At 51.7% G+C, this 19,991-nt stretch overlaps 1 protein-coding gene across 1 annotated transcript in view; it reads right to left on the bottom strand.

The window, feature by feature from the left end:
* Window positions 1–17,376, bottom strand: part of LOC132591055 (H-2 class II histocompatibility antigen, E-S beta chain-like) — a gene marked incomplete at its 3' end in the record, with an annotated part of 29,957 nt that extends 12,581 nt beyond the window's left edge. The window contains exons 1-5 of the mRNA XM_060263936.1: window positions 17,345–17,376; window positions 9,757–10,055; window positions 4,216–4,497; window positions 3,312–3,425; window positions 1,919–1,942 (exon numbers count right to left, since the gene is read on the bottom strand). Of these exons, the coding sequence (XP_060119919.1) occupies window positions 1,919–1,942; window positions 3,312–3,425; window positions 4,216–4,497; window positions 9,757–10,055; window positions 17,345–17,376 (751 nt within the window). The remainder of the gene's footprint in view (window positions 1–1,918; window positions 1,943–3,311; window positions 3,426–4,215; window positions 4,498–9,756; window positions 10,056–17,344) is intronic.
* Window positions 17,377–19,991: the final 2,615 nt, after the last annotated feature.

The raw sequence follows: 19,991 nt of genomic DNA on the forward strand, positions 1-19,991 counted from the left end.
CCAGTTGGGTTGTGACATTCCTCTTATTCTGCAGACACAACTTTGGTTCACAACAAGTTGCTGGGCTTAGTTTGAGCTACTCTTTATCAGCTAAGAAGCCTGGAATGTTCTTGGACCCCCCACTCCTCCCCCCATGACTGCAGGATCATCTCTCCAGTTCTCCCTCCCCCCCCCCCCCCCCCCCGCACAACAGCTTCCATCATCTTAGTGAAGCCTTCTGAAGGGGCCACCCTGCAAAAGGCCACTCTGAGGAGGCTCAGAGAGTCACAGACAGAGCTCCAGGAAAGAGTTCCTTCTAATGTTTATCAGATGGTTCTTCCAATAAAACAGAGCCCAGGTTAAGAAGCAAGAGGAAATCTCCAGGAAAGAGTTTGTTCTAATGTTTATTAGATGGTTCTTCCAAAAAAGGTGAGCCCAGGTTAAGGAGCAAGAGGAAATCTGGAAACTGCAGACTGACAAGGCACTGATCCATTTTGCACACCCGCTCTCAACCCCTCTTTAGGAATGACCTGGTGGGATTTGGAGCCCTTAGCAACTCCAGAGAGAGGAGGGCAGGAATCTGAGCCGCAGCCTGGCCCAAAGAAAGGAAAAGAGGAATCGAGCCTCAGATGCAGACCCTGCTTCAGGTGAGATGGTTGAGAAACCCCCATGAAGGCTGCAGACAAAGAGCCCTTTGCCCAAAGAGAAGGCCCCACAGCAGCCCCCCAGCCCTGCCTTCCAGCTGGTGGGAAGAAGGCCACCCCATTTGTGCAACTGTGTTACAGGGGTTTGCCAACCTCCAGGTGGTGCCTGGAGATCCCCTGGAATGACCACTGATATCCGCAGTACAGAAACCAGCCCCCCCTGCAGGAAATGGCTGCTTTAGAGGGTCACCTTGATGTCATTCAGTCCTGCTGAAGTGGCTCCGCCCTCCTCCCCAAACTCCACTCACCCCAGGATCCACCCCCAAAGACCCAGGAATATCCGAGGGTGGAGTTGGCACCCCTGTCTAGGGAGGAAGGAGTGTCTCACACACACACCCCTAGCAGGAGGACTCCCTTCCCACACGTAGTAACAGAGAAACACAGAACAAGCCAGCTTGGGGGAAGACTGCTGGGTGGGAGAAGTCCTTTTCTCCATGCATTTTGCTTCCTCCGCGGAAAGGAAAGAGGGCCTCGGTTGTAGGAAACCTTTTTTCAGCCAGCAGGATCCTGGGGCAGGAAGGGTTAACCGAGGAGTCCTGCCAGGAAAGAGGGAGGAGAACCATCAGAAGCCAAAAGTCAATCCCCAGAGAGGGGGGCAGGATCTTCTGACCTCACCCCAGCCCCACAAACCCCGCCCACAATACAGAGACCCCAGCAGGGGGGGCCAAATCTGCTTAACATAAGAGCCACACAGAAGACACAGCAGAGGTTGAGGTGGAAAGAAAGCAACTTTAACTTCAAATGCCTTCTCAAAGGCACTGGCTGGCTTGGCTTGGGAAAGTGATTGAAAGAGAAACATTTCTTCTGCACGCTGGACACTAGGGGGGTGGGGGCTTGGAGATCCACACAGTATGTGTGAAAGAGCCACAGTTTGGCCCCCCCTGGATCACAGCAGTCCCACCCTTCCGGGTCTCCACAAATCACGGACACGGAGCAGATTCCGCTTGGAGGAAGGGGTTCTGGACTCTCCACTCCTGTCATGGCCACTGACATTGTCGGGCTCTTTCCATCTTTACTGGGCTACTTTGGACAGCTGTTCAAGGGAAGGGATAAGAAATCCACAGGCACAAAAACCAGCAAGGGGGGGGGTGGAGTGTTTGTGTGTCTTGCTGCCTTCTGTAATCTGCGTCTGCTCTGCTACTCTTCCTACTGCAGGGGGTTTTCTGGCTTTTGTCCTCTCCCCACAGTCTCGGAGGAGGGTAAAGGGGGCGGAAAAGGAGCAGAGAGACTCTTACCTGTGGGGGGCGGCAGGGGAGTCGCTGCAAGAGAAAGATCTGCTTTATTTATTTGTCATATTTATACCCCACCTTTCCTGTGGGGCCAAAATGGCTACAGCAAGAATTAAAACATGATGCATTCAAGATCCAGATCACGTCACTCAGATCTGCTGCCCTCCAGATGCCGGCTCTTCACCTCCCCTCCCGCAAAGAAGCAGGCCTAATTGTGCCTTCCACAAATCTCCAGCAAGGGAGCCCACTCCACTGGGGGGGGGCCCACCAGGGAGAAGGCCCTGAAAGGTCAGGCCACTAAGGGTCCATCTAGTCCAACTTCCTGTCTCACACAGTGGCCAACCAGTTCCTCTGGGAGTCCAGCAACAGGGCAGAGAGGCCGAGGCCTTTCCCTGAGAATATCAGAAGAGCCCTGCTGGATCAGACCACTGAGGGTCCATCTAGTCCAGCCTCCTCCAGTCTCACACAATGGCCAACCAAATGCTCTGGAGGGCGAACAGCACTGTAAAATGTTTTCGAAATTGTATTTTATCATTTTGAAATTGTAATTGTAGATGTTTGAACATCAGGAGAGCCTTGCCGGATCACACCTGTGAGGGTCCCTCTAGTCCAGCCTCCTGCCTCACACAGGGGCCAACCAGGGGCTGCAGAGGACCACCAGATGGGGGAGAGAGATCCTGACTGCCAGCATTGGACATCAGAAGTCTGCTGCCTCTGGAGATGGAGGTTCTTTTGAGCCACTGTGGCTGGTGGTCTCACCCTGTGTTCAAAAGCCATCTGTGCTCTCTGCCACTCTATGTCCAGTGGCAGAGAATTCCACAGTTTTATTTGGTAAAGCTTTTCCTTTGGGTCCCCTCATTTCTCCCTCTCAACTCAGGCCAAGGATGGGAAGAAAGAAAGAAAGAAAGAAAGAAAGAAAGAAAGAAAGAAAGAAAGAAAGAAAGAAAGAAAGAAAGAAAGAAAGAAAGAGCAGGGCAGAGAGGCCGAGGCCTTCCTATGAACATCAGGAGAGCCTTGCTGGATCACACCTGTGAGGGCCCCTCTAGTCCAGCCTCCTGCCTCACACAGGGACCAACCAGAGGCTTCAGAGGACCACCAGACAGGGGAGAGAGATCCTGACTGCCAGCATTGGACATGAGAAGTCTGCTGCCTCTGGAGATGGAGGTTCCTTTGAGTCACTGTGGCTGGTGGTCTCACCCTCTGTTCAAAAGCCATCTGTGCTCACAAGACCTCTCTATGTCCAGTGGGAGAGAATTCCACAGTTTAACTGCTCATTTCATAAAGCTTTTCCTTTGGGTCCCCTCATTTCTCCCACCCAACTCAGGCCAATGATGGGCAGATCCCAGAGCAGAAGGGGGAGATAGTGGCCCACCCCCCACCCACCCCTCCAGCCCCTCACCTTTCCTGCTCTTCAGGTACAGATAAAGCCCCACGGCCACAAAGACCAGCCCCAGAACGGCCCCCACGGCCCCCGTCCACACTTTGCTCTTGGCAGAGTCCGACGTCTGTGGCTCTGTGGGGAGAGAAGGAGGGACCCCCTGTGAGAAGGCGGATCAGGGCCAGATTCGGCCTTTCAGCCCTCAGATTTCACAGGGAGAATCAGGCTCCGTTTTAAAAACACACACAGGGGGAAAGAGTGAGAAGGAATCAAACCCAGCCTGGGAGGGGGGGAGCTGCCACGGAAACAACATTCCCTTGAAGTTTCAACCCCACCCCACTTTCTGAAAACATTCGGCAGGCAATAGGAGGGTTATTGGTGGGCACCCTGAGACCGCAATGGGGTCCCTGTGCTTCCCCCTAATAGCCACTGGTGGACCTCTGCTCCATATGTTTACCCAATCCCCTCTTGAAGCCGTCTGTGCTTGTAGCCACCACCACTTCCTGCAACACTGAATTCCGTGGGTTAACGACTCTTTGGTTGAAGAAGTACTTCCTTTGATCTGTTCCAAATCTCATTAATTTCCTTTGGACTTCTCTAGTTCTTGTAGTGTGAGAAAGGGGGAAGGATCTTTTTCTACTTTCTGTGTCTCCTTAATAATAATCTCAACCTTTATCATGTCACTCCTCAGTCGAGATTTCTCCAACCTATAGAGCCCTGACCTCTTTAACCTTTCCTCATGGGGAAGGTGTTTCATCCCCTTACTCATTTTGCTTGCCCTATTCTGCACTTTTCCCAATGCTATTTTCTTTTGAGGTGCTGTGGAAGAGGGGAGTCCTTGAGAAGTGGGGGAGTCGCTTGACACAAGTCCTTGGAACTCCCTTCAAGGGGGAGGGGAGAAGAGGGGAGCCCTTGATTCTCTTACCCCACTGCACGGAGATGGGTTCCTTCACACTTTTGTGCTCCACCTGGCAGGCGTAGACGTCTCCCCGCTGAGGCACTGTCTCCAGCATCACCTGGTACTGGAAGGTCCAGTCTGCGTTCTGGATCTCATCATCGTATCCCACCCCCTGTGTCTGCTCCTGCCCGTTCTTCAGCCACTTGATGTCAATCCCAGGGGGATAATATCCTGCCGCGGTGCAGATCAGGAGGGTGTGGTGGGCCAGGGGGTCTCCCTTGGTGGGGGAGATCTTCACCAGGGGCTCAACTGGAAGTGAGGGGGAAAGAAGGGACAATTTCAGAGATGGAGGAGAACCAGAAGAACACCAACAGATGGAGAAGAGGAGGACTTTCTCACGTCTGCAGCTGATGTATTTCTAAAGACACAATCTCTTGACCTCTCCCACCACCACAATAGTCAAGGATCCACAAACTCATATTCTGGTCCCTGCACAAAGAGTCACACAAGTGCACCTCTCTCAGTTTCCTACAGTTCCTTCTTGCTTCCCAAAACACTAGGAGTTGCTTTGCAGGATCAGACCCCCACCCAGCCTGGGATAAGAATCCACCTGAAGACTCCCACAGAAGCACCTGCTGGGTGGTCAGTCTGAACTCTCTGGAAATGCTTTTCGACAGCGGAGACCTTGGCCTTGCTGCTCCTGCTAAAGAGATCTCTGGAGATACCTTGGAAAACTCTCAAGGGGATCCCTAAATCCTCCTTTGGCTGCTGCTGGAAGGTCACCTCTGGCCTCTGGGAAGCTCTCAAGAAGGAGGTCTTCTTATTTATTATTCCCCCCACCAATCAATTAGAGGAAAAATAGAAAATCAATAGACAGCTATAGCAGAGCCTTTAAATGACAAAGAACCCGGGATATGGCAGCACCAGGGATTGGTTTTCTCAAGGGAGAGTGGGTATCACAGCCAGAATGTCCCTTGGACCAGATCTTTTATTATTGTGGGCAGAGCCCAGTCTGTAGGCAGCTGTTATTAAAGGAGACGCCCCCACCTCCAATTTTAACATAAGAGAAGCCATGTTGGATCAGGCCAATGGCCCATCCAGTCCAACACTCTGTGTCACACAGAGGGCAATATATGTGTGTGTTTGTGTACACACACACACATATATACATACACACACTGTGTGTAATAGCCACTGATGGACCTTTGCTCCATATTTTTATCCAATCCCCTCAAAGCTGGCTATACTTGTGGCCGCCACCACCTCCTGTGGCAGTGAATTCCACAAGTTAATCACCCTTTGTGTGAAGAAGTACTTCCTTTTATCCATTTTAACCTGACTGCTCAGCAATTTCATTGAATGCCCACGAATTCTTGTGAGAAAGGGAGGAAAGTGCTTCTTTCTCTACTTTCTCCGTCCCATGCATAATCTTGTAAACCTCTATCATATCACCCCACAGTCGACTTTTCTCCAAGATTTCTCCAACTCCTGAGTGAGCCACCATGTTAGAAATGTAGAGAGTTCTGTTTTGTTAATGCAACTCCAAGAAGACAAAGAGATAGAGGGACTGAAAGTGAAAGGTTTTTCTTATAAGTAGAGAGCATTTGCAGATGATGTGATGTTTATAAATGAAAATCCCACTCCTGTAACACCACTGTTGCTTCGTAAAATACAAGAATATGGAGAATTGGCAGGTTTTTATATAAACAAAGAAAAATCGAAAATTGTGTGGAAAAATATGTCATAGGAAGATCTACAGAGGTTAACAGCGTGTGAAGTTAACTCCCAAGTAAAATACTTAGAGGTGGAAATAACAATGAAAAATATTGATTTATATAAAAATAATTATGAGAAACTGTGGCGTGAGATCGATGGAGTTATGATAAAATGGAACGAACTGAATCTGTCTATGTTGGGAAGAATTTCTGCAATTAAGATGAATGTCTTACCGAGAATTACGTTCCTGTTTCAAACAATTCCAATAGTGAAAAACAATAAACAATTTAATAAGTGGCAAAGGAAACTTTCAGAATTTGTATGGGCCGGGAAAAAACCAAGAATTGAAATGAAAATTCTGACAGATGCGAAAGAAAGGGGCGGATTTCAACTGCCTAATTTAAAACTGTATCATGATGCAGTATGCCTGGTGTGGATTAAGGAATGGATGACATTATTAAACAGAAAGTTACTAGCATTAGAAGGTCATGGAAATGTCTTTGGATGGTGTGACGGAACCGGCCCGATTCTGCCTTCAGACCCGGTCCCGTCAACTCCCTATTGAGTCGCCAACTCCTGGAGGGAGCTATTTCTCCTTCGGCCACTTGGGCTCGCTGCCACCACCTGCTCAGTCTAGGGGTTCGGATTGAGAGAAACAGGACTCCCAATCCCCCTCTCCGGCTCTGAGGCCAGGCCTCAAGGTCCTCTGCCACCCTGTACTTGGGATTCACAGAGACCACAGCACTTCTTTGGGGAACCCCTGGAGGATTGGCACCTTATCCAACCACAGGCCTTCCCCCTTTCCCCGGGGCCCCCTTCATACAGCATGGTCTAAAGCGGTTGGGGATCTATGCGGTACACAGTTTGACTGCCAGCATTCAAAACAGTAAAAATATTTAATAAGAAGAGAAAGAAAAATAAAAACAAAAACAGTTACATGTAAAAGTTTAGCACAGCACCTGAACAGCAACAAGGAGGACAAATAAAAGGTGGATTTAAACGCATCCTCTCATCCCTGGTGTAAACTTGATCTACCTTGTGAATGACTGCCTGGGGTCCCACAGGCAGGAGCCCAAGGTCTGGCAACCTCTCTCCCTGAGCGCCAGCAGAGGACTGGCCTTTTCCTGCCTAATTCAAATAAAAAAACCCCAAAGAACTTCCGGCCCCTCTAGGAGGCTTTCCCCCTAGAGTTGCTGGTTTAACTCCAGAAGGGAGGAGGGAATGAGGGGAAGGCTAAAGAACTTCCTGCCCCTCTAGGAGACTTTCCCCCTAGAGTTGATGGTTTATCTCCGGAAGGGAGGGGGGGAGTGAAGGGAAGGCTAGGCCACACAGCCTTCCTAGTAGTTTCATGTTCCCCTCCAACCAAGCACCAACACTAACCAAGATGGCGTTTCTCCACAGATCGCATGCTTACATGTACTATGGGAAAAATAAGATGGACGGCTTCTTCTCACATCACTATATCAGAAGTAATCTGCTGAATACTTGGTTGAAATATAAAAGATATGGGGACGAGAGGAAACTGCTTTGGATTGTGGCAACAGAAGTAATAAAACTGTAATCAAATATCAAATAAGAGAAGTGGCTATCATATAAACAACTTTTAAAAATTCAAGGAGGAAAGGTAGAATTAAAATAGGCAGAAGAAATACAATATAAATAGAATGGGTTTCAATTGCAACAAATAAAGAGTTTGCTTGAACAGGACATTAAGAACTATAGAATAAGACAAGAACAAACAGAACTGGAGAGAGTGCTGTTTGGGGAAAATGAAAAGTTGATTTCAAAGACATATAAAGTATTATTGAAATGGTCTACGGAAGATGAAGTAGTTAAATCACAAATGATAAAATGGGCGATAAATATAAATAAAGAAGTACAGATAGAGTCACAGGAACACTTATGGAAGAAATCTATGAAAATATCTACATGTTATAACATTAAAGAAAATTGCTTTAAAATGTTATATACGTGGTACATGACACCTAAGAAATTGGCAAAAATGAACAATCAGGTGTCGGATAGATGCTGAAAAGGTAAAAAACAAGAAGGATCTTTCTACCATATGTGGTGGACTTGGGAAAAGGCGAAACAATTTTGGCAAATGATTCAGCAAGAGATTTTGAAGGCGCCAGACATTTTTTTTGTTGGGATTACAAAAGGAGACATTTCAAAAACAAGGAGGAAGAATGATGATTTGGTATATGCTTTCAGCTGCACGACATTATATGTGCAAGGGTGAAAAGAAGACAAATTACCAGAAATGTGGGAATGGAGTATGAAAGTTATGTATTGGAGTGAAATGGACAAATTTACAAGAATCTTAAAAGAACAAGATTTAGAGAAGTTTAAAAGCGATTGGGGAAAGTTTCAAAAGTACGGTATATTGAAAAACAATGGAACGTTAAAGGACGTTTGGCGGTCTTTGACATTGGTTTATCTCTAAAGAAACTTTATATGGATTATAGTAAAAAAAATGAGATTATTGGATTATATCTTTTTTAGTTTCTTTGTAAATGACTAAAAAGGACTCCTATGAAGCTGGATTACAAATACATTTTTTTTCTTTTTAATGTTTTCTCTTCATGAAGAAAGATTCTTTAATAGACAGAGTTTATTATCTTGTAACAAGTTAAATAAAATAGTAACAGGGAGTGGCTTGTAAAGGGGGTTGGCACTGAGGGGAGTTACAAAAAGGGGGGAGGGGGGAGAAAATGTAATGTATGTGTATTAATTTCTAATAGCAAATGATAATATGATATTACAGTACTTTACATTATAAAAAATTGTTTTAAACAAAGAAATGTAGAGAGTTCCAAGATTGGGGCCAAAGACTCATGGAAGCCCCGGAATTTAAGGTGAGTTTTTTGTGAAGAGGCTTCCAAGGCGAAGACTCTGGACTGCAAGCGTTTATTTCCTGATTTAAGAGCCTGGTAGCCATTTTGTGAGTTAGTGCTTATGTCATATGCTGAGTCCACTTTTTGTGAAACGGTTTGTCTGGATATTTTTAATCCAGTCAGCTGCTCTGAAAGTGGCAAATAAGAGCTGACATGTTGCCCATCAGCTTCTGCTCCATTTTATTAAGCAGGGAGGTGAAAATCTCCTCCTGCGATTGGGGGGCTTGTTCTGTCGCCATGTGGCTGCCTCCTTCTGCTCTCTCCTCCCCGGCAAGACCCTCAGGAGCTCCGGGAGAAAGACCCGGGATGTATTCAGAGTCCTTCCAAGCCGGCCCTGCCTTGCTCGCCTCCTGCCTTCCCCTGCCAGAGACGGGCATTGCAGAGCTCAGGCTGCTTCTTCATTTGGCTTCAGGGGGCGGAGGAAGCAGAGCACTCCAGGAGGGAGGTGTCCATCTCCTGCCACGCCCCCACTTTTGCTCGGTTGTGTCTACCTGGATTCCATTTAAAGCTCAGCCTGAAAAGCTCCCAGAGAGAATTTTTTTAAAAGGAGATCAATTTCAAAGAACTTAATTTCCACCCCACCCCCCCCTGGAGAACAACAGAGATGCTGATGGAGGAGCCCCGCAGCGAGGGAGACAACCCCTTGGTCCTCTGGGGCTTTGGGACCCTCCAGCCTGGGGGACTCTCTCCTGCCCCCCCCCCGAGACCCACATGGCCGAGATGGGGAGGGGGTGCCCAGGATCAGTCTGGAGGCGCCTGCAGGGTCTGGGGCTGCCAGCTGGAGGGCTGGGGGAGTGGGGGGGACACAGGGGGAGCCTGCCTTCTCTTCTCCACCCCCGCTCCCCAGACTCCCTCTGGCGGGAGCCCTCAAGGGGGGCAGCGGAGGGGGGGACAGGTCGCCCCGCCCCCCTCTGGAGCCCCGCCCCCTCCCTCCTCCTTTCCCGCCCCAGCTCACCTGTCCTGGTGAAGAAGTCCTCCAAGACCTGGTAGTTGTAGCGGCAGAAGGCGTCCACCTGGGCCCGCAGGTACTCCATCCAGACCTTCTGGCTGTTGAAGTCTCGGGCTTGACGCTCGCCCAGCTCGGTGACGGCCTCGTACCAGCCGCGGCGGCTGTCGAAGCGCAGGACCTCCTGCCGGTCGTAGATGTGCCTCTCCAGGTAGCGCACCTGCCCTGCGCTCCCGTTGGCGAAGCGGCACTCGAGCTTCCCCTGGAAGAGGAAATGGGGGGCTGCGGAGATGGGGGGAGAGCAGGGCCTGGTGAGCAGCGGCTCCCCCCCCCCCCCGCCGGCCGCTCCGGAGACCACCTCCCCCCCCCCCCCACGAAGCTCCTGGGCTGGGTCCCTCCAGCAGCCCCCAGGGAAGGCGAGGCATTAACGGAATAAAAGAAAAGAAACCCTTTCGGCGCAGCGCGGAGCCCCAGGGGTTTGTGCAAGGGGAGGGGGGCAGTTCCCCATCAGCTCCCTCCGCTGCCCCCAAAGGACAGCCAGGCACCTCCCTCCACCACGCCACCCCCCCACACACACTCGTCATCGCCTCTTTTTGCACACCCCTGGCCGCATGCTGCACCACCCGGGGGCCACGGAACAGAGACTCTCATGGGGTTTGGGGGAGGGGGCAGTCCGTGGATCTGCACAGGACGGGGGAGGGGGGTTACTGTCCCTTCTGGAGGCTTCCAGGCCTCAGTCCAAAGACTCTGAGACAATGTTCTCCAATGCACTCTTGATGCCAGGGCGCTCCCCCAGAAGAACCAGCTCTCTGCTTCTTCTACTTCCTTCCATGCAGGGGTCATTCAGTAGAAAATGAGGTGCTAACGCTCATTACCGCCACTCATTTGCACAACTCCTTTGCATCTGCCACACACCCTTCACGTCACCAGAAAGTGAACTACATTCCATAAGAACCTAAGAGAAGCCCTGTTGGATCATGCCAGTGGGCATCCAGTCCAACACTCTGAGTCACATACGAAAATAAGACAAGCCCTGTTGGATCAGGCCAGTGGCCCCTCCAGTCCAACATTCTGTCGCATAACAGAAGCCTTGTTGGATCAGCCCAATGGCCCCTCCAGTCCAACACTCTGAGTCACATACGAAAATAAGACAAGCCCTGTTGGATCAGGCCAGTGGCCCCTCCAGTCCAACATTCTGTCGCATAACAGAAGCCTTGTTGGATCAGCCCAATGGCCCCTCCAGTCCAACACTCTGAGTCACATACGAAAATAAGACAAGCCCTGTTGGATCAGGCCAGTGGCCCCTCCAGTCCAACATTCTGTCGCATAACAGAAGCCTTGTTGGATCAGCCCAATGGCCCCTCCAGTCCAACACTCTGAGTCACATAAGAACATAAGAGAAGCCCTGTTGGATCAGGCCAATGGCCCCTCCAGTCCAACACTCTGTGTCACATAAGAACATCAGAGAAGCCCTGTTGGATCAGGCCAGTGGCCCCTCCAGTCCAACACTCTGTGTCACATAAGAACATCAGAGAAGCCCTGTTGGATCAGGCCAATGGCCCCTCCAGTCCAACACTCTGTGTCACATAAGAACATAAGAGAAGCCCTGTTGGATCAGGCCAGTGGCCCCTCCAGTCCAACACTCTGTGTCACATAAGAACATAAGAGAAGCCCTGTTGGATCAGGCCAGTGGCCCCTCCAGTTCAACACTCTGTGTCACATAAGAACATAAGAGAAGCCCTGTTGGATCAGGCCAGTGGCCCCTCCAGTCCAACACTCTGTGTCACATAAGAACATAAGAGAAGCCCTGTTGGATCAGGCCAATGGCCCATCCAGTCCAATGCTCTGTGTCACATAAGAACATAAGAGAAGGCCTGTAGCATCAGGCCAGTGGCCCCTCCAGTCCAACACTCTGTGTCACATAAGAACATAAGAGAAGCCCTGTTGGATCAGGCCAATGGCCCCTCCAGTCCAACACTCTGTGTCACATAAGAACATCGGAGAAGCCCTGTTGGATCAGGCCAATGGCCCTCCAGTCCAACACTCTGTGTCACATAAGAACATCGGAGAAGCCCTGTTGGATCAGGCCAGTGGCCCCTCCAGTCCAACACTCTGTGTCACATAAGAACATAAGAGAAGCCCTGTTGGATCAGGCCAATTGCCCCTCCAGTCCAACACTCTGTGTCACATAAGAACATCGGAGAAGCCCTGTTGGATCAGGCCAATGGCCCCTCCAGTCCAACACTCTGTGTCACATAAGAACATAAGAGAAGCCCTGTTGGATCAGGCCAGTGGCCCCTCCAGTCCAACACTCTGTGTCACATAAGAACGTAAGAGAAGCCCTGTTGGATCAGGCCAGTGGCCCCTCCAGTCCAACACTCTGTGTCACATAAGAACATCGGAGAAGCCCTGTTGGATCAGGCCAATGGCCCATCCAGTCCAACACTCTGTGTCACATAAGAACATAAGAGAAGCCCTGTTGGATCAGGCCAGTGGCCCCTCCAGTCCAACACTCTGTGTCACACAGTAGCCAGAAAAAACCCAAGTGACATCAGGAGGTTCACAAGTGGAGCTAGAAGCCCTTCCACGTTGCCCCCCCCTCCCGCCAAGCACCTAAAATACAGAGCATCACTGCCCCAGACAGTTCCAATAATATGCTGCTGCTAATAGCTACTGATAGACCTCTGCTCCCCTCTAATCCCCTCTTGAAGCTCTCTATGCTTGTAGCAGCCGCCACCTCATGTGGCACTGAATTCCACGTTAATCACTCTTTGGGTGAAGAAGGACTTCCTTTTATCTGCTCTAACCTGACTGCTCAGCAATTTCATTGAATGCCCAGGAGTTCTTCTATTGTGAGAAAGGGAGAAAAGTACTTATTTCTCTACTTTCTCCATCTCATGCATACTCTTGTAAACCTCTATCATGTCACCCCGCACTCGATGTTTCTCCAAGCTAAAGAGTCCCAAGCGTTTCAACCTTTCTTCATAGGGAAAGTGTTCCAAACCTTTAATCATTCTAGTTGTCCTTTTCTGGACTTTTTCCAGTGCTATAATATCCTTTTGAGGTGTGGTGACCAAAATTGTACACAGTATTCCAAATGAGACCTCACCATCAATTTAGACAGGGGCATTATGATACTGGCTGATGTGTTTTGAATTCCCTTCTTAATAATTCCCAGCATGGCGTTGGCCTTTTTTATTGCAAACGCACACTGTCTTGACATTTCAGTGAGTTATCTACAACCATCTCAAGATCTCTCTCTTGGTCAGTCTCTGCCAGTTCACAACGCATCAACTTGTATTTGTAGCTGGGTTTTTTGGCCCCAATGTGCATTACTCTGCACTTGGCCACATTGCAATCATCATCACTCTACACAAGAACAAAGGGGAAAAGTCAGACTGCTCCAACTACTCTCCATCGCAGGCAAAATCCTTGCCAGAATACTCCTGAACAGACTGGTGCCCACCATTGCAGAAGAACTCCTCCCAGAGAGCCAGTGCGGCTTCAGAGCTAACAGGAGCACCACCGACATGGTATTTGTTCTCAGGCAGCTCCAAGAGAAATGCAGGGAACAGAACAAGGCTCTGTATGTGACTTTTGTCGACCTTACGAAAGCTTTCGATACCGTTAGCAGGAAAGGCCTGTGGCAAATCTTGGAACGTTTAGGATGTCCCCCAAGGTTCCTCAGCATGATCATCCAGCTACATGAAGACCAGCGAGGCCAAGTCAGACACTGCAACGACCTCTCGGAGCCCTTCCCAATAAGCACAGGTATAAAGCAAGGCTGCGTTCTCGCGCCAACTCTCTTTACGATCTTCTTTAGCATGATGCTTCAAAGAGCCGCAGTAGATCTAGATGAGGACGATGGTGTCTACATCCGCTATCGCACCGATGGCAGCCTGTTCAACCTGAGGCGACTAAAGGCTCACTCCAAGACAATGGAAAAACTTATCCGAGAGCTACTATTTGCTGATGATGCTGCACTCGTCTCCCACTCGGTATCAGCTCTGCAGCATGTGACGTCCTGCTTTGCAGAGGCTGCCAAGCTATTCGGCCTAGAAGTTAGTCTGAGGAAGACAGAAGTTCTCCACCAGCCTGCACCCCAGGAAGATTATCACCCTCCCTGCATCACTGTGGGTGAATCAGTTTTGAAGACAGTACAGCAGTTCAGCTACCTGGGGTGCATCATCTCCTCAGATGCCAAGATCGACAATATTTATTAATATTTATTGATAACTATGGTTTTATCTGTTTTTATCTGTTTTAAATGTTGATCCCTTTATATGTTTAAATACTGTAATTTTGTTGGATCTATTACTGGAAGCCGCCCTGAGCCACTTGTGGGAAGGGCGGGATATAAATCCCAAATAAATAAATAAATAAAAGGAGATTGACAACAGGCTGGCAAAGGCAAACCGTGCATTTGGCCGACTGCACAAAAGAGTGTGGAGCAACAAGCATCTGAAAAAAGGCACAAAGATCAATGTTTACAAAGCGGTTGTGATGACAACCCTCATCTACGGCTCCGAATCGTGGGTTTTATACCGTCATCACCTGCGACTCCTTGAACGCTTTCATCAGTGCTGCCTTCGCACCATCCTCAACATCCACTGGAGTGACTTTGTGACCAACACTGAAGTCCTCAAAAGGGCGGAGGTTACAAGCATCGAGGCACTGCTGTTGAAGACACAGCTACGCTGGGCAGGGCATATCTCCAGGATGGAAAACCACCGCCTTCCCAAGATTGCCCTGTATGGCGAACTTTCCACCGGCCATCGAAACAGAGGGGCACCAAAGAAGAGGTACAAGGACTCCTTGAAGAAATCCCTTGGCACCTGTCGCATCAACCATCACCAGTGGTCTGACCTAGCCTCAGATCGCAAAGCATGGAGGCACACCATCCACCAGGCTGTCTCTTCCTTTGAGAACGCACGCATAGCTGGTCTTGAGGACGAAAGGAGATTGAGGAAGAATCGCACTGCTACAGCACCAACCCTAAATCAGACTTTTCCCTGCAGCCACTGTGGCCGGACCTGCCTGTCCCGCATTGGTCTTGTCAGCCACCAGCGAGCCTGCAGCAGACGTGGACTACTGCACCCTTCTTAAATCTTTGTTCGCGAAGTCAAGCCGAGAGAGCGAGAGAGAGGGCCACATTGAACCGCATCTGCCACATTGATGCCCATTCACTCAGCTTCAACAGATCCCTTTGGAGTGCCTCACAATCCTCTCTGGTTCTCACCACCCTGAACAATTTAGTGTCATCTGCAAACTTGGCCACTTCACTGCTTACTCCCAACTCCAAATCATTAATGAACAAGTTAAAGAGCATGGGACCCAGTACCGAGCCCTGGTGATGGGAAAGACCCCCGCCTGAGACCCCGGAGAGCCCCTCTGAGCAGACAGGATTCGCCTGTGTCAGAGGGAGGAGAGCAGAGAGGAGGGCAAGGAAAGGCCAGCTGGGGGCCCCGCTGGGGAGAAACGGGGGGGGGGGGGATGAAGTGAGTCCAGTCCCTGCCAGGGCAAGAGGGAGGACTCTGCAGCCCCTCCCCGGGGCCAGAAAGAGGGTTCTCCCTCCCATGGTGAGGGGAAGGGGCTCATCTCTCCACGCCCCTCTGCTCCACTTCGGGGGGCTCATTTTCCCTCCCCCTCCATGGACCAGGGGGGCCCCAGAAGTCTCTCCAAGCCCCCCACATTCTCTCTCCCCCCCCCCCCCCAGAAAAGAGCGCTCTGCTGCTTACGGGGCGTGCGGAGTCTCCTCTCTGATCCGAGGACCCCCAGGGGTGGCCCCAGCGCCACCAGCAGCATCCCCAGCAGGATCAGGCCCTGCCCCATGGCTGCCCCACGGAAACCCCGCTTGCAGCCTTGGGTGCAAACTTCGTCGGTCCCTTGCGGGGGAGGGGGGGACCTTTTGCCCCTGAGTCCTGGGGTGGGGGGTGCGGCCCATCTACAAAGGAGCACCAATGAGCATTCCCTCTGGGGCAGCGTCATCAGTCTCCGGGCAGAAGCAGCCACAGCTAGTCCTGTTTGGGAAGATAGTTTTGTACAGAAAGCCTCCAAAGACAGCAGAGGAGAGCGGCTATTCTGGGGGTCCCCCTTTCTCTCGGGGAGGCTCCGCTCAGTCGAGGACGCCCCCCTGATGGCTCCGCACAGAAATGGGGAGGGGCTTCCAAAGTACCGGGGGGGGGGGTGAAATCCAAGGTGTTCGATGGTTTTCTACAGAACAAGCGTTTATCCTGCTCAACCCAGCAGCTTTAAGATGAGCGAGGAAACTGGAGGGCGACGTCTGCGGAGGGGGCAACGTCTGAAGGGGCGGGGTCTTCGGGGCCCTTCGGGAACAGCAGGCGGAGCCAAGGCGAAGTTCAGCAAACACGAGGGGGGGGGGGGAGAAAGTCCCAGAGGGGAACTTAAGAAATTGGGGGGGGGGGCTGCTCCTCCCTCCCCCCGCTGCTCTCCCGGGGGGCTGCTTGCTCCTCTGCGATCCCTCCTCTGTCTTGGGGGGCCGCAAAGAAAGGAGTGCCCCCCCCCACACACAGAGGCTTAGGCTGGGAAGGCAGCTGTTTCCCTCGCTCGAGCGCCCCCGCCTGGCAACTGAGATCCGCGCTGCGGTCCCCTCCGGTCTGGACTACTGCCACGGCCTCTACATGGGGCTGCCTCCGTCCCGCATCCGGAGGCTGCAGCGGCAGAATGGGGCAGCCGGGCTGCTACCGGGCTCTCCCTGCGGGAGCACAGAGAGCCTGGCCTGCGGGCGCTGCACTGGCTGGCTGCCCGTCCCGGATCCGCTACAAGGCGCTGCCAGGGCAGGTTTTTGCCTTCAAGGCCTCTATGGCCGGGCAACTGTCTCCCTCAGGGACCGCCTCTCCCCACAAGCTCCCCAGAGGGTGCTTCCATCGGGATCTCAACATCTCTTATCGTCTTATCATTTGGAGTACTGTGTGCAGTTCTGGTCGCCGCACCTCAAAAAGGATATTCTAGCATTGGAGAAAGTCCAGAGAAGGGCAACTAGAATGATTAAAGGGCTGGAACACCTTCCCTATGAAGAAAGGTTGAAACGCTTAGGGCTCTTTAGCTTGGAGAAACGTCGACTGCGGGGTGACATGATAGAGGTTTACAAGATAATGCATGGGATGGAGAAAGTAGAGAAAGAGGTACTTTTCTCCCTTTCTCACAATACAAGAACTCGTGGGCATTCCATGAAATTGCTGAGCAGAAAGGTTAAAACGGATAAAAGGAAGTACTTCTTCACCCAAAGGGTGATTAACATGTGGAATTCACTGCCACAGGAGGTGGTGGCGGCCACAAGTATAGCCACCTTCAAGAGGGGTTTAGATAAAAATATGGAGCACAGGTCCATCAGTGGCTATTAGCCACAGTGTATGTGTATATAAAATTTTTTGCCACTGTGTGACACAAGAGTGTTGGACTTGATGGGCCATTGGCCTGATCCAACATGGCTTGTCTTATGTTCTTATGTTCTTATGTCTTCTGGCTGAGGGAGGCAAGACTTAACACGAGAGGTGACAGAGCCTTCTCTACTGCTGCCCCCTTCTGGTGGGACCAACTTCCAGAGGACGTCAGAGCTTGGCGGGACCTTGCCCACTTTCCCAAAGCCTGCAGGACCAGCCGTTCCATCCGGCCTTCGGTTGTGAACTATTATGGGAACTCGCTGAAATTGTAACCTCCTACCTGCTATACCAGGGGTGGCCAAACTTGCTTCATGCAAAAGCCACATAGAATGAACGTCAGACGTCTGAGAGCCACAAGACATGAATGGCAGAGGGAGGAAGGAAAGGAGGGAGGGAGGGATAGGGCCGGAATAAACCCTGTGGAGGCCCCGAGGCAGTTTCCTCTCTCAGTCCCCGCGGGGGAAACGGCGCCTGTCAGACCGGTGGCGCCTCTGAGAGCGACAGAGTTCTGCTCGAGGTGCTGCCAGGCTGGGATCCAGCTCTGGGGTCTTCCGGGTCCCCCCGGCTCCAGCCTTTATCCTGCTGCTTCAGGCAGACCCTCTCGGCTGCCCCCTGAATCTCGGTCTCCGGAAGGGGGGCTCTGGGAATTGTGCCCTCCCCAAGCCCTTTGCCAAGCCACACCCTCCCCAGGCCAGGCTCCACCCCCAAAGACTACAGGAATCCTCCCGCCCAAAGTTGGCAGCCCTGGGCCCCACCAGGACGATTCAGGCCCTTCCGAAAGCCAGAGGTTGCAAAAGAGGGGGGGGTCTCCACAGCAACACCCTCCCCGCCACAAAAGTCCCTCCCTTCTCCCAGGAGACTTGGGGGGGGGGGGCAAGGCCAGCCTCGGGGGCCAGAGAAGCGGATCTGGGGACAGGCCTCCTCCCTTTGGGGCCAGGTGCCCGGGGGGCTTCCAGACGAGAAGGTTCCTTCTTTCTGGGAGGGGCTGGGGGGGGGGCTGTGGCTCCGGGAAGACAGCTCAGGGGTTGCGGGGAAGGTCCAGGGCTGCTCAGGGGGGCTCTGCAGCTGGAAGTGCCGGGGGAGTGCCCCCCCCCCCCAATTTGCATCCTGCCCCTGAGGCGGAGTCTTGATCAGGATTCTGCCAGAGGAATCTCTTGGACAGCTGGGCGGGGGGAAAATACAGAGAGATACCCCCCCCCCCAAAAAAAAAAATCCCTGGGACTCGGCTGCCTCCCAAACCCTCCCCTCCCGCCATGAGGCAGAATCCCCCCCACCCCCGCAAATGCTTCCTTTCCGCCCAGCAGCCCCCTCCACACCTTTCCCTGCTCCCCCAAGGAAAGCGAAAAGGAAAGGGAGATGCTGCTGCTGGCCCCATCCCAGAGGCTCATTCCCCCCCCCCACCCCAGCAGTGACGCTCCCTGTTCCCCCGAAGCTGAGTGAGCGCGAGCCAGCTCACAGAATTTGAGCCTTCAGCTCACACATTTGTGTCTTCGCTCAGGAAGGAGGGCCCCAGAGCACAAGACCTTACACAGCAACTCACAACTTCAATCCCAGCAGTGCACAAAGGAGAATTTTTGCTTACCGGACTCTGCAGCTTAGAGGGAACTTTGGTGATGCTAAACCCCTGAGCAGGAAGGGGGAGCCTCCAGGGGGGGGGGGGGAGAACCCCAGCCCTCCCCCCCCTGCAGGATGAGGCCCCCCTCCCTCCCTCTTGAGCACGACTCCCCCCCTCCCCCTTTGCAGTTGTGGCCTTTCTGGGCTGCTCCTTCCCAAACCCAGTTGGGTTGCAACATTCCTCTTATTCTTGTATTTCTATTATGTCCTATTGAATGTTGTTAGCCGCCCTGAGCCTGCCTAGGCAGGGAGGGCGGGATACAAATAAAAATTAATAATAATAATAATAATAATAATAATAATAATAATAATAATAATAATAATAATAATAATAATAATTCTGCAGACACAACTTTGGTTCACAACAAGTTGTTGGGCTTAGTTCAAGCTACTCTTTATCAGCTAAGAAGCCTGGGATGTCCTTGAAGCCCCCACTCCTCCCCCCATGACTTCATTCCCCCCCCACACACACAACAGCTTCCATCATCTGAGCGAAGCCTTCTGAAGGGGCCACCCTGCAAAAGGCCACTCTGAGGAGGCTCAGAGAGTCACAGACGGAGCTCCAGGAAAGAGTTTGTTCTAATGTTTATTAGACGGTTCTTCCAGTAAAGGTGAGCCAAGGTTAAGGAGCAAGAGGAAATCTGGAAACTACAGGTTGACAAAGCACTGATCCACTTTGCACACCCGCTCTCAGCCCCTCTTTAGGAATGACCTGGCTGGATTTGGAGCCTTTAGCGACTCCAGAGAGAGGAGGGCAGGAATCTGAGCCGCAGCCTGGCCCAAAGAAAGGAGAAGAGGAATTGAGCCCCAGATGCAGACCCTGCTTCAGGTGAGATGGTTGAGAAACCCGCATGAAGGCTGCAGACAAAGAGCCCTTTGCCCAAAGTGAAGACCCCACAGCAGCCCCCCAGCCCTGCCTTCCAGCTGGTGGGAAGAAGGCCACCCCATTGCTGCAGCTGTTTGCAGAGGGTTGCCAACCTCCAGGTGGTGCCTGGAGATCCCCTGGAATGACCACTGATATCCGCAGTACAGAAACCAGCCCCCCTGCAGGAAATGGCTGCTTTAGAGGGTCACCTTGATGTCATTCAGTTCTGCTGAAGTGGCTCTGCCCTCCTCCCCTAACTCCACTCACCGCAGGATCTACCCCCAAAGACGCAGGAATATCCGAGGGTGGAGTTGGCAACCCTGTCTGGGGAGGAAGGAGGGGACAGTCTCACACACACACAC

The sequence above is a fragment of the Heteronotia binoei genome, unplaced genomic scaffold (genome assembly GCF_032191835.1).
Source record: "Heteronotia binoei isolate CCM8104 ecotype False Entrance Well unplaced genomic scaffold, APGP_CSIRO_Hbin_v1 ptg001397l, whole genome shotgun sequence".
Lineage (NCBI taxonomy): Eukaryota > Metazoa > Chordata > Lepidosauria > Squamata > Gekkonidae > Heteronotia > Heteronotia binoei.